This window comes from Cryptomeria japonica, chromosome 6 (genome assembly GCF_030272615.1).
Source record: "Cryptomeria japonica chromosome 6, Sugi_1.0, whole genome shotgun sequence".
NCBI lineage: Eukaryota > Viridiplantae > Streptophyta > Pinopsida > Cupressales > Cupressaceae > Cryptomeria > Cryptomeria japonica.
The window spans coordinates 407,354,544-407,371,225 of NC_081410.1; the positions used below are offsets into that span (position 1 = coordinate 407,354,544).

General features: G+C 43.5%; 1 protein-coding gene across 1 annotated transcript in view; it reads right to left on the reverse strand.

Moving 5' to 3' along the window:
• Nucleotides 1-16,682, reverse strand: part of LOC131065853 (exocyst complex component SEC8) — a 246,086-nt gene that overhangs the window by 106,858 nt on the left and 122,546 nt on the right. Inside the window, exon 12 of the mRNA XM_058000496.2 lies at nucleotides 5,313-5,383. Within this exon, the coding sequence (XP_057856479.2) occupies nucleotides 5,313-5,383 (71 nt within the window). The remainder of the gene's footprint in view (nucleotides 1-5,312; nucleotides 5,384-16,682) is intronic.

Consider the following 16,682-nt stretch of genomic DNA (forward strand, 5'->3'; position numbering starts at 1 on the left):
GATTATTATGAATGTACATTGCATGAAATGTAAGCTTTGGTTTTCATATGAGTGTAAATCTAGTTCTATTATGTTTTATTGGATGTGTTCTCTTCCACTTTGTTATTTACAAATTTCTTGCCCAATAGAGTAGGCACTAGTCCACATTCATCAAAAATCAAACTTCTTCTCATTAAAAGCTAAAACATCTCTCCATCCTTGTTAGCTGTAGGAAGGGATAATGATTTTTATATATTCATAGAATCATGTCATGCATGTCTGTACCTCGCAACTATATATGTAATATGAAATGAAATCATCCATGGGAATTATAACGATGCTAACATCTATAGGTGCATGTGCAAGGTGTTGTAATCAGCTACACTACGTTTTATGCAGCTACTTGATCTTGACCCAATGACAAATATAGGGGTCAAGTGTACATTTGGATATAGTTGTTGATCAGTATAATCATGTTACATTTTTATTGGTTTAAAACCCTATAAAAGATGCCTCTCAGAATACCCTCTTGAGATTAACTTGAGCTCAAAGTGCAAGAGACAATACCCACTCTCATAAATTGGCCTTAAACATTCAATAATGTGTTGATGAACCCGTAATTTATCTTCTTGAAGACAACCCTTGGCTTTGAAAATGGGGACCCCCACTTTTTCGCTTATTAGGGTTGATACTTTGCCTAGTTTCCTAGCTTTAGCCTTTGCTTATGAGAGGATGTCATGTCAAAATGCAAAAGATGTTAGAACGTTAAAATGATCGTAAGTGTCAACTTGCCTTAGAGTTTTGATTTATTCTTGCTTAGTGCTGAGTTCCAATTTTGCCTTGAAAGAAGAGTGTAAAATGATTTTAATCAAAGTCCCGATGCGAAGTGATAAAATTTGATAAGTATGGGCTTTTACAGTGTGAAAATCACCATAGTCCCAATGGGAAACGTTTCCCCTCCATGAAATTAAGGCATAAAATCAAGTTGTCCAATCCACTAAGTTTTCAAGGCGAATATGGACTTTGTCCCAATGGAGCATGATTTTCCACTGTGTTTTAAGCACAAGGAAGTGATTTTTATGATGAAAATGGTCTTTGTCCCGATGAGGTGCATTTTTCCCCTCATGGACAATGTTTTTTGGGAAAATCCCGATGCATCTGGATTCTCCACTAAGGTTGTCCCGATCGAGGTCGTTTTTCCACTCAAGGCAAATGAAGTGTCTTGATTACCCATGTTTCCCCACCAGGCTGGTATTTTATAATAGTTATCCCACATTCATTGTGGAGTGGAACAAAATGAGGTAAGAATGAATAACCATGCAAGGGCTTGAACAAGTTTATGTGTCCCGATGGAGGTCGATTCTCCACTAGGGATAAAATGATGGAAAATGACAAGATTTTCATGTCCAAATAGGGTCCGATTTTCCCCTGGAGGATATTTTGATAGAATTTGACAAGTTTTAATGGGATTTTGAGACCTGATGAAGGTCAAATTTCCACCAGGGGATATTTTTACATGAAATGATTAAATTTAATTGTCCAGATGACCATCGATTTTCCCCTAGACAGATTTGTGAGCAAAAATGAATGAAGTGATGAAAATAAGTTGTCCAGATAAGGGTCGATTTTCACCTCAAGGGTATATGTGGCAAATGAGAGTGAATTCAAGTGAAAATATGTGTCCCAATGCGTATCGATTTTCCCTTGTGGCTGGTAAAAGGCAAATTTTAATCCCACATTGGTTGTGTGGTGGCTTTTGAAGGTAAAAACATGAATAAAGACACAGCCCAACCCCTTATATTTTATTATAAAGTGACTGAAGGCGCTGAAGGAGCTGATTTGAAGTTCGCCATTGCCGGAGCAAGGGGGTGATTTTATCTAAGGTATCATTTGCCTCATGCTTGAAGGTTGCTGAGCTGAAAGAAGAGGCACCGTGGCTGATTGAAGACCGAAACAACATTTTCAGCCATCATTTATTTGCAAACTTTGTTCCTAGCTCTCATTCTTGTGCCAAGACGTGGTCATTCCTAGCCACCCAAGACCAAAGTCGCATCAAAACACCAAGGGCGCCATCATTGGAGGAGATTGTGAGCATTATAGGGGAGTGACATTGCTGGTCCAGATCTGAAACATCATTTCGAGCTATCATTCTCAGACCAAAGACATTGCGCCCAAACATTATCTAAGCCAAAACGTGTTCATTTTCAGTCAATTGAGGAAGAATTGCAATGCATGTTGGTGTGGTGCCATGATTGACATTGTTCCCAGCCATTGAAGTTAAGTTGCAGGGGGTATCTTCAGACTTCCATCAGATCTGGAACATCATAAAGACACTGAAATTATTCATTTCAGACCTTAGAGGGCATATTTGGACTTGGTGCTCAGAAAAGCAAATCTGAGACAACTTTCCAGCACCCAAATCAACCATTTTCAGGGGTGTCCTCAGACTTTATACTCAGAAATCAGACCTGAGATTGCATCAAAGATGCCATTTTCTAAGTTTACAAGGGCGCCTTTAGACCTGGAATGTTTTTTACCAGCCACTATTCTTAGACTGAAAGGTCATTCCTAGCCATAGATTCAGGCAAAACATAATCATTTCCAACTAAGTAGGGGCAAATCGCTTCAGACAAATGAATTGCACCATAAACAAGATCACTTCCAGCCATTGAAGTGCAAGTTACAGGGGTGTCTCCAGACTTAATTATTGCAACGAGACTCATCCTAAGTCTGAAAATCAGTTTTTCTGAGGACAAATTTTCCAGATTTTGATCAAATCTCTTGTATTTCTAGAAATTGTGTTGCCTAATGTTGAATTTCTGATTTTCAAGAGCTTACAGGTCTGAAATCAGAATCTTAATTATTTCTGGAAACTTATTTGTGAGGATAAAATGGGGAACATTGGAGTGTCCTAATGGGGTTCCAATTTCCACTCCATCAAATGGTGATCAAATCAAACGAAATTTTCAATGACAATGAGTCCCAATGAGGGTTGCATTTCCACTTGAGGACAGAATTACAAAGGAAGGAACAAATCAATTCAAATGAAGATCAATGACAAAGTAGTCCCTATAGGCATCAAATTTCCACCAAGTGAAGAAATGGACAAAGATAATGCAGATGTTTTAGGAACTGATCTGTCCTTGTGATGATTGATTTTCCACCAAGGTTGAAATAAAGTTTAGCCCATTGGTGTTTGATTCAATGTTTGTTTGTTTGTTTTGCAGGTCTTTTAACAAATGCGGATGGGGAAGATCAACATTTCAAGGATTGGAAGGGGATTTCAAGACAAGGATTTCCAAAAGTAGGGACGTGGACTAGATCAAACATGAAGAAGACTTCACCTTGATGGTGAACAAATGAAGGAAAGCAAGTTCAAAACATAAGCACGAAGGCTTTCACATCAAGGAATCAAGAACTACATCAAGGAATCTCAAAGCCAAAGAACGTTAAGGAGGAAATAGCTCAAGGAGAATTCCCTAACATAAGGATGAAATGCAAAGTATCACAGGGAATTCCAAACATCATGAAGAGTGTTCAAGGAAAATTGATTAAGTCTACAAGGCAAGCTGAGGTGGCTTCCTAGTCACCATTCATCCAATCAAAGGGTACCAAGTCGGCATTCATTCAAAGGAGGGAATAGGTGACACGTGGCGCTACATCAAATATTATTTATCTTATCTACCCTCATCTCTCATTGGCCAATGTAATGGCGGTTGTAACAAACCCTAATTAGGGTTTCTATCTTTCGATCTTGGCCATTGATTGTGAATCGATCTTAGCCATTCATTGTAACAAGACCTATATATAAGGTTCAGCTATCTCATTTGTAAAGGTTAATAGTTGGCAGTAGAGGAACAAAAGAATAGATAGCAATTAGATCATTAGGAGTAGAGTAGGAGGATAAAAGGCAGAAATTTTTGCCAAGGCTTGTAAAAGGATACACTACTTTCATTGAAGTTATGGTGAATTGCAGTATTCTTTTTACATGTTGCATGGTTTCTTGTTCTTTAACCTCATAGTTTAGATGAAGTACATTGATCATGATGGAGAAGTGCAATGGTATTTGATGAATTCCTTAAGTGTTCATACTTTTGCCAGTTTGCTGATTGTAAGCTACTGTGCAAAGTTAGCCTGAACCTTATGATTATGGTTGCTAAATTCAATTGTGGATGTTTGCTCAAGTTGCACTAGTATTGGGTATTCGAATGAACGATCCTCAATATGAAAATCTTTGGACTCCTTAGAAGATCGCACTAACTTGGTGTAGTTGTTGCTTGTCTTGGTGAAGGCAAGTTATGTTTGGGGAAATTTGTCTACCAAAGCACCATCTATTATCTTCATTGTCCTTAGGAGTAGATTAGTCCTCCTAAACCCTTTCCTTATGTTCTTTCTTTGTTAGTTAGTTTCCAAGTTCCAGCAGCATTCATGTACAACGTAAGTCCCCTTGTGATTCCAACATTATCACATCAACCATTGAGCTTATCATGAGTCAAGACCTGACATTTCGAAACCTTGGAATCTTCCAATTGATCACATAGTTTAGCGTTTGGGAAGATTTTGTTCAAGAGAGGATAAGATACCTTGGTATTTTATTTTGTGTTCGATTGTGCCTAAAACACACATCAACGGAAGTTTTTATGAACATACTCACACCATTACAATCCACCCTTGCTGCCACTGCTGTATGCCTCTCACAATAATTAATCCAGTTTTAACACTAGACCTCTTTGTGACTCAGAAGAAATGAACATGAATTTTTGAGATGATGAATAATTGTCTTGAGTTTAGATCTATGTTATGTGACTGAGCATTCAGATTAATTTCAAAATAAAACTAGACTAAATATCCGATGTAAGCAAAAATAGAACTTCGTGACTGTCCAGTATTCTTATTTATGAGGGGAAGTTATAGAAAAATTCAAAGATCAATCTGAGGATGTGTTCAGCCAAGCTTGGCGTTAAGCCCACTTCTTGGATTGGATGCTGCAGGTGTGAGCTAAGTAGTTTAAAGCTTCACATGATTGTACTGCTGACTAACCCCTACTCTGTTTCCTAACTTGGCATATTTTCTGCATACCATCTAACTAAACATAAGAACACTTCCAGATCTTGACCAATCCAAATCTGCAACCAATTCCTGCATCAGTTGACCCACATGCATGGCAAGTGAAAGATTAAAAATACAGACAAGTCTTTCAACTCATTACTGAGTTCGCCTACTTTTCTGTTAGATTTTAATATATAAGCTTTCTAGAAACAATCTGATTGATGATAACAATACTCTCAACAGAAATCTGTCATTATACAAGAGTGTCTTCAAGTCATAAAAACCTGAGCCTGGCAGGGATAGCACTGCATCTGTAAAGCGAAAAGCAAATGAAAGGCCCTCCTCTGACCCATCCCTGCCATTAACAAATCACCAATCAGAGAAGAAAGTAAAAGTGTTCCAAGAGGGAAAAAAATCTTTTTAAAATATAGTTCACTTGAATAAACTGTACAAAATGAATTTTGTAAATTACAACTAAATCATTCTTTTAAAATACTACGTGTGAATGCATGGATAAAAGTCCTTTTTTATAGTTCTGTGGTCAAAGGAAATTTTTCTTTCAAGGAGGTTGTGCACAAATCTTAGAAAAAACATGGCTCAAAACCATAGATGCTCCATTCACTGCCTTCTCAAATTCAAAGGATTAGCATAAAACATTTCTACATAACATAAGTCAAAAAGAAAAATAATCTACCTCCAACCACTTCCCTTGTAAGACAAGCCATAATCTACATAATAAGGTTTCTGTCCTTCGTTTGTTAGAGGATAAAACAGCATTTGCGCTAATTATCTCTACTAGATTTAACTAGTATGAAAGTTAAGGATGAATTTTAAAAAAACATAAGAAATTAGAACCAGTGTGTTGAGAATTAGTGAGGCCCCAGCTAGACTTGTGACACAGATATAAGGTAAGCATGAGGCTTCACAGAATGATGATTCCCAACTCAGGACACAGCAATTCTTCCTTCCTATTAAGGCAGCAAACCAAAGAAAATCATTCAACATGAAAAAGCGATAAATCTTAACTAAAATTTACACTAATCTAGCAAAACAGTCCCAGTAACATTTCAACTCATTTTTAACTTGCCCACTGAATGAAAAATTTCTTCCCTTTCACTCACTCACTCTTAGTTTTCATTCTCTCTTCAAAAGAGCTGAGCTTTCTTGTGCAAGAATTGAAATACAGAGAGTTGGATTTTAGTTGACATATTTTCAACTTTAAACAAGTTAAGGTAATTGCCATATGGAAAAAACTCTTCTTTCTTTAGTTTTTCTCCTTCATTTTTCTTCATGTTTTCTATTTACATTTATAGATTTTAAATTCCTAACCTTAAAGGAAGATAAAATCCAAGATTTTTTATCCTATTTCTTGTTGGAGTGGAGGGAAATTTTTACCCAATATGTTCCTTGGGTTTATTCTTATTAGTCTTTAGAATCCAACTTCTTAACTTCCTTGTCGAAGCCAGGAAAAGAAAATATCCTACCTAGAAGCATTAGAAAATATATAGGAAGAAAAGGAAAATTCTTTGCAAGTATTGTGGTGCAGACTTTCCCACCTCCCTGTGTAATTGTTGTAAAAGCATTCAGCCAAAGGTTGAAGAGAGATGACATCTATAAAGCAGTGATTAATGAACTTAAGTAAGGCAATGATTCTGATAATATAAGGCAGCAAATAAATTAAGAAGAAAAGCAGTGAATATGTTGAGTGGAAAAGAAACGATTAACAAGTTTCATAGCAGTGATTTTATAAAAAATTGATAGACAATTTGTTTCAGTTTGTCATCACTTGGATTATGTTATAGCAGCAATAACAAACATGATACTTGCAGCAATTTGCATATACTAAAAGTCAGCGACTACAAGGAATAAGTGGTGCTTATGAGGCAAATCAACTAAGCACAAAGATATTAAAATTACTGTGATTTGTTGTCCTCATTTTTGTTTTCAAAAATGAAGGATCATTACATGAAATTTTTGTGAAAAAATGAAAAAATTTACTCTATGGCATGCTTCCCGAGGCAGAATTTCAACTAATCCTTGAACTGGCTTAATCCTCAGTCTATCCTCGAACTACATTTCGAATTTCGTCGCATTTTGGATTCGTTTGCTATGTCTTTCCTTCAATTTTGGGTTTTTTCTCCCTAATTGCAGGTGGAGAATTTTCCTTGAACTGCAAGTTTTAATGATTTCCATTGTTTTGATCTTTGTAGGGAAATTTTTAGCTTATTATATGTGCACCTTATTGAAAAATAAAGACTTGTAATTTTCTTTTTATTTCCCCTTTGTTGTTTTTGTTGTTTTTTGGCTTTTTCAGTTAAAATAAGGATTTTTTGGTTAAGTTACAAGTAAACTTGTAATTCTTTCCAAAAACCCCTACTTTAATGGTTTTTACATGTAATAGGGATTTTTTACCCCTATTACATATGTGCAAGTAAATTATAACTTGTTGTAGGGGTTTTATTTCCCCTTTACAAGTGCATAAAACTTGCATCTCTCTCCAAAAATCCCGATTTTGCCTTGAAAATGAAAAAGTGACAATTTAAAACTTGCACTTTGGTCTAAAAAACCCGATTTTGCTTATAAAGTGCATTTTTGACAGTTTTTAACTTGCAATTCATTCACAAAAACCCGAATTTGGCTTTGTTGAGGAAAAAGTGAAAATTAGAACTTGTTATATCTTCTAAAAAACCCAATTTTCACATACTTATGCAAATTTGAACTTGTCTTTCTTTCCAAAAAAACCCGATTTTCATTTGGAAGCAAATTTCTTGAAATTTTCAAGCGATTTTTGTGAAGATCTTCTAGGGAGGAGAGGCGTTTTGGATTTCACCCTATTCTTATGCATTTGTAAACACTTATCACTGTTTACCTCACTGGGTAAACAGGAAGAATACAGAAACTGAACAGTAATGCACAATGCAAATACAAGAGAAGTACCAGAATAAGCTTGCCATTAATGTCAAAGGATGTTCATATTATAATCTGTCGTCAATATTACATGTCCTCCAACACCCGGAGGTGGTACAATATATGACAGCCGAAGGGGTGCGACACAACCGTCGCGACTCCAACTACCTACCCGTCAGCTAACTAACTATCAATAATTAACATTACTAAATTATACACTTTTTCCCGATAACATCATCCCCCCCAAAAAAGAAGTCGTCTCCGACGACTAACAACAAAATGGAGACAATGTAATATAGATATACAACCAAGATAAAGTCAAGGAGGGGGCTGAGGAAGCGTCCCTGAAGTCGAAGGGTGAGATGCGGGTGTCTGGCCCGCCAGGCGGGCGCGGAGCTCATAGACCTGCTGGGTGCGTGCTGCCACATCCCGCTCTGCCACCAACACCTTCTCTAAGGCCGTCTTCACCATAAGCACAGCCTCCAGTAGCTCCTTCTCCTTGGTATCGGCGGACTCTGTCATGCGAACCAACTGAGCCTGAGCAACATCTAACTCCTGCTGGACAAGACTCCGCGCACTCTGCTCCTCCGAAAGATGGGTGGCCACCGCAACCTTCTCTGCGCGGGCTATCTCAAGTTGTGCTACCAACTCTGATCTCTCGGCTGCCCACGAGGCTTGTTGTCTGGCCATGTCCTGCTCTAACTCAACTCGAGCAGCCTCGCGAACCGCAGACTCATGCTGCGTCTGGCATAAGGCATAGTAGGCCTCCCTGTAAACCTACTCAATCTCCCGGACGAGAGTCGTCACCCTACTCTCCACGACGGGCTGAGGCACACTCCAAGCCTCCAACATCACATCCGTCTGGATAACTGGCCACCCTCGTGCCTCAAAACATGAAGTGAAAGCTACGGGACAGCCGTCTCGCATAAACTGGAGGACCTACTCTAATTCCTCCACAACCTGCTACAGAGCTCGTGTCTGAGCCGCGGCCACCACTCGCCGACCCCTCGTCACCATATCTGCCAAGTAAACCTCAATATCCTCCCCATTCAGCCCCGATTGAGGTACAAGAAGCCCACGTGGTAACTCAAAAGTCTCCTCATCCACACTTGTTGCATCCTGCTGGCACAATGGTGTCTCCCCCGCCCCCTCAAGTGTAGCATGCTCTGGGCCAGTAGGAACACCCTCTCCAGTGACCTGTCCCTCTGCTGGTGCCTGCATCTCCGCCAAGGAATCCTCTAGATCCACCACCTCAGTGGGAGGCTCTCGCCGAGGTGAGAGTACAGCTGCTCCTACGGGTGGCATCACTGTCATCTGGAATCTCCGGGTCAGCCAACTCCCCATAGCCGCCACCGATGGAGCTGCACTCAACACCTCCGACCCTCTCTCCCCCTCGGAAACATGTCCTGCGATGGGCTCCTCCAACAAGGAGGCAGCAACCGTCACCACTGCGTCGGATCCCACAACGTCCAGTCGCACCTGAGGCTCCGTCTCAACCATCTCCCCTGCCACGCCTCCCTGCAGTGGACCACACAACTCCGCCCTGCTGTCAGTACATGCCTCTGCGGGAGTCAGTCCGGCGGCTGGTGCACAAGCCTGCTGCGGTGGTAGGGCGGAAGGTGATGCGGCCGGCTGCATGGGACCAAGTGTAATGGGCGTGCGGCTCTGCCCAAATGCCGGAATCGCAGTACTGCCCACTGAGGACCCCACAAGTGTGTCAAGTGGAAATGTGGGTGGTGCAAACAACACTCACTCTCCGGCAGGCTCCATCCTCCCCTCGTCTGTGGCCCGACTGCTACTGTCATCCTCATCCTCGGAATCCTCTGTACTACTGGAAGTTTCTCGCCCACTATCCGGTTCTGCTGCGGTGGTCTCTAATACCCGTTTCCACTTCGCGGAAGAGTGTCCAATATCCAGGTGTCGCCAATGCATGATAGGAGGCTCAACCTCCGCCAAAGGTCCCTGTGGCCGTACCTCCAACTCAGCCTCTGGCACTGCTTCCCGCGTAGCCTCCAAGAACAGTCCAATGGCATAGTGGGGCATGTAAAACGTGCGCTGCTCCATCATCAAGAATGCACACATCCGCTCTGATAACAAGGTAGCCCAATCATACACGACTTCGTTCATCAACCCGTTCATCAATACGATCTGTGGTAGAGCGATGTCTGATGCCCTACCCGACCCTGTCAACCTGCTTTTGATGACATCCATAATGCATCGCCAATGACCCTCTGCGACAAAGGACCTACGCATCCCACGACCCTTCGTGGCGTCTACGATGCTCGCCAACTCTGCTGGGGTCAAGTCTTGGGACACTCGCGTAATCCAATGTTCCTTTTCCTCCCGTGTCATCTTCTTCGCCTTCAAGTCCACTTTCTTGCCATGTATGCCTGGGATGCCAAATACTCTCGTGAAATCTGCAGGTTTGAAGGATATGGTGATTTCCTTCCCAAGATACTCAAATGTGCTCGTCCGTGAGTGGCTATCAAAGGTATCAACCATATATCGCAATGCTCCCACGTACTCGCGAATGGCGAACACAGGCATCCGGATAGCCCATTCTACCCCTGCTTTGCGAAGACTTGTCTTCACCAAATTATCATCCGGCGTGTCTTGCCACCATTTCTGACATTCCACCCCATTCAATCCCTCAAAGGTGATATTCTGTGAAGTGGAGGTGTTCTTCCCTCGTGCAGTGGGCTGCTGTGGTGTCTTTTTCTTCTGCCTAGCTTCCATTGTGCCACCTGCTATTCGAACACCTGAAGGAAGAATACGTGCATCCGGCTTCCTATGGCTGCTATCCTGCAACTGTTTTTTCCAATTTCTTTTTCCCGCAGACTCCATTGACGACTTCTTGATTTTCCCTTGTCGGACGGAAAGCACCTAACTACCTCCTGACAGGTAGGCCGTGCGGCAGTAATTCCAACTACCGCCGGTAAGTAAAAACTGAGCAAAAGTCCTCTTGTCCACCTCCCGCACTATATATCTCCGCCTATATAAGTCTGGTCAATCAAATATAGAACCCTTCGTTTTATCACCCACACAGTGAAAGAGGCACGCCAACATAAACGAATCGCTGGAACTCGAATCTCACACTTCAGCCCTTGTGAACTTCAAAACGCCGTGGAAGGAGCTTCAAGATCACTTTGACAATGTACAAGCGTTCCCAAGAGCTCGGCATAAAAAACACAAGAATCGAAAGTCGCCCACGGAGAAGGCCACGGATGTGAAGCCGCGTGCCGAGTTCAAAACCCTGCGTGAGAAGATGGAAGTGCGGAGTTGGTTGGAAGTGCGGTGTTTTCCTTTCTCCTGCGGTGTCTTCCTTTTAATCGTGCGGTGTTTTTTTTTTTTTCGTTGCTCTTCTTGTTTCCTTCGTGCGGTGACTTGCGGTGACTTCCTTGTTGTGTTCTTTTTTGTTCCCTCCGTGTGCGGCTGTGTTTTCCACGTGCGGTGTAATTTGTTCTTCCCTTCGGCTGCTTGTGCGGTGATTGTTTTCCCTTCGGTAGGCGCGGCTTTCCCTTCAGCTGCTTTTCCCTTCGGTAGGCGCGGCTGTGTTCCTTGCGTTCGGTATGTGCGGTGTCGTGATAGAAACCCCTTCGGTGGCCGTTGTGATAGAAACCTCTTCGGTGGCCAGCGTTTATATTCCCACGGCTTCCACCGCACGGTGGGTTCCGCCGTCGGTGGTCCCACCGTTGGTGGCTTCCACCGTCGGTGGTACCACTGCACGGTGGCTTCCACCGATGGCGGGTTCCACCTTCGGTGGTGCCACCGCACGGTGGTATCCACCGTAGGTGGTGCCACTACGTGGCCACCGTACGGTGGTTTTTTTTTTGTTTTTTTTTCCTCGTTTCTTTTTTTTTTTTTCTTTTTTTTTCAAAATTTTTCAATTTTTCTTTTATATATACTTTTTTTCAAATTTATATATATATATATATATTTTCATATTTTCTATTTTTTTCCTTTCTTTTTTTTTCTTTTCTTTTCATTTTCTTTCTGACTGTGACTGCGCGCCTCCAGCCTCTAGTGATACACTTTCAGTTTTGACCCGTTCACGCCCTCTGGAATTTCCTGTCCGTCGAGGGTCGAGAGCTTGACGGATCCATTCGCTGCGACCTCTCGGATCCTATAAGGACCTAGCCACTTCACTCTGAACTTGTCGGGCTTAATCTCGTTCCGTCCGTTATACTTTAGGACTAATTGGCCCGGCGTGAACCTCGCCCGCCGAATGTGTTGGTCATGCCAATATTTCCTGCGTTGCTGGGCCACGTCTGTCACCCATTGTGCCATCGTCCGTCTTTCATCCAGCTTATTTAGGGCGTATAGTCTTTCTCGAAGGCTTTCCATGTCGCCTAGCTTGTTGTCAATAGCGATTCTAAGACTTGGCACCATGAATTCCACGGGTACCACAGCCTCCTGACCGTACATCAATTGGAAAGGTGTCTGTCCGGTGGTTACTTTGTAAGTTGTGCGGTACGCCCAAAGTACCAAAGGCAGACGCTCCTCCCAGTCTTCTTTTTCCACCCCACAGGACTTATAAATTACCGACACGATGATTTTGTTGGTCGCCTCAGCTTGACCGTTTGCCCTGGGATAGTACGGACTTGATAGGGAATGAAAAATTTTGAACTCGGTTGTCAGTAGTCGAATAATATGATTTACAAAGTGCCCCCCTCTATCACTTGTCAGTTGAATAGGTATTCCGTACCGGGTGATAATCTGTTCATAAATGAATTTCGCCGTACTGACGGCGGAGTTGTCTGCCAAAGCCCTCGCTTCGACCCATTTGGTCAAATATTCTGTCGCCACGACAATGTATCTACATTGTCGGGCGCGACTCGGTTTCAATGGACCAACGAAGTCTAACCCCCATCTTTCGAACAACTCTTGAGCATGCGACGGGTTAAGTGGCATGAAATCTCTCTTTAACGGTCGCCCAGCACGCTGACATGTATCACAACTTGTCACCCATTCTCTGGCGTCATTATGCAGTGTCGGCCACCACAAGCCAGCTAGTAGGACCTTCCTTGCTGTCGTATCCGGTCCCATGTGTCCTCCAGCAGCCCCTTCATGGGCTTCTCTCAATACTCCTGGGATTTCTTCTTCCAAGACGCATCGTCGTAGGATCTGGTCAGGTCCCATTTTGTAGAGAAGGCCATTTATAAGTTGGAATGTTCGGCTTCTTAATACAAGTTTCCGTCTTTCGCCTACTGACATTTCCTTAGGAAATTTTGACGTTGATAGGTATTCACCCACACTCGTGTACCAATGAGGAAGGATGGCAATGCGAAAAAGATGGGCGTCCGGAAAATCCTCGCTAACGCCTTCGGCCGGCTCTCCAGACTTGATCCATGATAGCTAGTCGGCTATGACATGGCTCCTGCCAGGTCTGACAATGATGTTGAACGTAAATTCTTGTAACAGCAACAGCCATCAACTAATCTGCCCCTGGATGGTTGGCTTGTTCACCAAATACATCAACGCCTGGTGATCCACATAAAATGTGAATGGTGTCGCCAATAGGTAATGTCGGAATTTTGGACGGAGTATACCATGCCGAGGGCTTCTCTCTCCGTCGTGTTGTAGTTCCTCTCCGCGTTTGACAAGAGTCGACTTGCAAAATATACTGGGTGGTCCAACCCGTGGCTACCGACCTGTGCCAGGGTGGCCCCCTATGGCGAAGTTGGATGCGTTGACATGTACATGGAACTCTTTGTCCCAGTCCGGGTATGTCAAGATTGGCGCACCCACCAACCGTGACTTTAACTCTTGAAAAGCCTCTTCTTGGGCCGTCCCCCAGACGTACGGCTCCCCCCTTCGTGTCAGCCTATCAAGTGGGTATGATACTTGGGCAAAGTTCTTAATAAACCGCCTATAATACCCGATGTGTCCAAGAAATGACTTGACGCCAGTGACATCGTCGGGCGCTTCCATCTCCACAATGACCCGTACTTTGTCAGGGTCCGTCTTCAGTCCAGCCTTGCAGACGATGTGCGCTAGTAACTTGCCCTGAGGCACCATGAATCTGCATTTCTTGGGATTTAGGGCGAGGCGGGCTCGTCGGCATCTCTCCATGCATTCGCCAAGTGCGGCCAGATGTGCCTCCTCCGTGCTGTAAATGGACCAATCATCCAAGAATGCTTTGAAGTTTCCCACAGACATTTTATCGAAGATATGGAGGATTATCCGTTGAAAGGTAGCTGGCGCATTGCACAACCCGAATGGCATCTGGTTGTATGCATAGACGCCATCTTCTACGATAAAGGTGGTCTTTAATTTGTCCTCCTCTGCAATGGAAATTTGATTATATCCGGAGAATCCATCCATAAATGAATAAATTTCGTGACCCGCGACTTCCTCGAGGATGGTGTCTGTGAATGGTATGGGAAATGGATCTTTAATTGTGACAGCATTCAAACACCTGAAGTCTACACAGATTCTTATCTGATCGGCCTCCTTTTTCAAGGATATCACAATGGGTGATACCCATTCACTCGTCTGGACCTTGAAGATAATCCCTGCTTCAAGCATGCGGTCAATTTCGTTATTTACCCTGGCCGCATAATTTTTGTTCATCCTATATGGCCTCTTCCGTACGGGCATGGCTCCGGGAACCAGAGGGATCCGATGTACACAAAGTTCTTGTGGTACCCCCTTGAGGTCCTTATACGTCCAAGCGAACACATCTTTGTATTCTGTGAAGATTTTGAACGCCGCCGTCTTTAAGACCGGATTCCAGTCGTCGCCGACCAGAATATTTTTCTGTTCTGAAGTTTCTCCAAGGTTTGTAACTTGAAGTGCGGATTCTTCGTACCTTATGGACTTACTTTTGTCAAACTGGTGCGCTGGTGCGTCATCCATAGGGACATCCCCTTCCTTGTATTGTCCGTATTCTGGCGGAAACTCGTTCATGTCAGGTCCTTCAATCCCCAACATATTGCACCCGTACAATAATTCATAGTCTTCCATTTGCCAATGGAAGAGCCCTCTCAAAGAATCCGTCTCATCCTCAGAACAAGCTTGAATTCCTAAGATGCCTTCGTCATCTGGTTCCCTGCCATCTTTTCCTTCGTCGGTATCGTTGTCTCCGTCGGACTCTGACTCTGACGCCAACTCTTCACTGACCAATTGAGTTTTGAGGTCAATGGTATACCTTCTGCTAGCCTTTTCCATGGACAAGGTGTTCTTCTTCCAATTGTGGTTTGCTTTGGCCGCCACCAACCAGCCTCTGCCAAGGATGGCATCATACCCCTTCTTCTTCAATGGGACGACCACAAAATTCAAGACGAACGGCTGTGTTCCGATCGTCACTAGTTGCACCATGAGTGTGCCAAGCGACTTGATGCCGTGTTGGTCTGCTCCCAATAAATTAAAGGTGGACGGCCAGACAGTAGGTTTACCCAATTTTTTCCATGTTTCCTCTGGCAAGACATTTACTCCCGACCCGCCGTCGACAATTGTGTCGGTCAGGATGGTGCCCAATATACCCATTTCCACCACTGCTGGGTGTCTACCATTATTGATCGTCAGGGTTAATGGGTCTGCCGCTGTCTCGCCAAGGTTGTCCTTGCCATGTATTGGTTGGCCTACTGGGGTTATTATTGCGGATTGCAACAATGTCGCTCACAAGTGCGGCATACTTTCCAGGAGGTCCTTCATTTTGACGGGTATTTCAACCTGTAACAATTGGTTTATAATGTTTGTTTCTCCTTCAGAGCGAGAAGTACCCGCAAGCCCCTGTGCATCCTTGCTCATTGACATCTCCTTCTCCAGTTCCGCTCGTGCCTCCAGTGCCTTTCATTTTTCCGTGTGGGGATCTGGATAAGTGGCTGCTTTCGTCTTGGACCTTGTTATGGCGAGTACATCCTCCGTTTCTACATTCAACAGGTTCACGCCAGATTTGGGACAATTGCCATCATCATGGTCCCCCGGACCGCACCACTTGCAAAGTTTTTGTGGTGCTTCCTCCACTGTACAGTCTCTGGCGAAATGCCCCCAGTGATTGCAAGCTCGACATTGTATCATCGGCCGCCCTTTAGCGTCGTATTGGATTCGGCTTCTATTATTCGTATTGTTATTATTACCTCTTCCTCGCCTGTTGTTTCAATAGCCGCCAGACGAGGCGTTGTTGCTCGCAGGCTGGGACGTGCCGGCTGACGCAGATGGTTCTGTAAAGAGAACCTGTTGGTTACGGGTCCTCATATTGTACGGACACTCCTTGGTAAGGTGTCCGGCAATCTGGCAAATATCACAAAATGCTTTTTTCGGACAAGACCCCTTGGTGTGTCCGTCGGTACGGCAGTCCGTGCACCATAACTCTCCTTCGTCGCCCTTGCTTGTGCTTCCTTTGGTTGTCTTTATCTCTCTCATCATTCGCTCCATATCTTTCTGGAGAGCCCGTACCTTCCGATTAGAGTCATCATCACTGCTATCACTTTTGTCAGAAGAGGAATCATCCTCCGACGAGGATTTATTTTTCTTCTTCTTGGACGTCTTCTGTTCACTTTCTAAATCCATTGCCCTGTTATAGGCGTCGGAATATGAAGAAGGAGGTACTATCTTCATTTTTCGTCTAAGGGATTTCTTTAGACCTTCCACGAACCACCGTTTTTTCAGTCCGTCTGCCGGCTAGTTCTCCATCTTTCCTAGCAGCTCTTTGAGCCGCCGGCTGTAGGTTCGAACAGTCTCGTCCTTTCTCTGTTTCGTGCCGTAGATTTCGGCTACGATCTCATTATCGTCTCTTAGGAGAC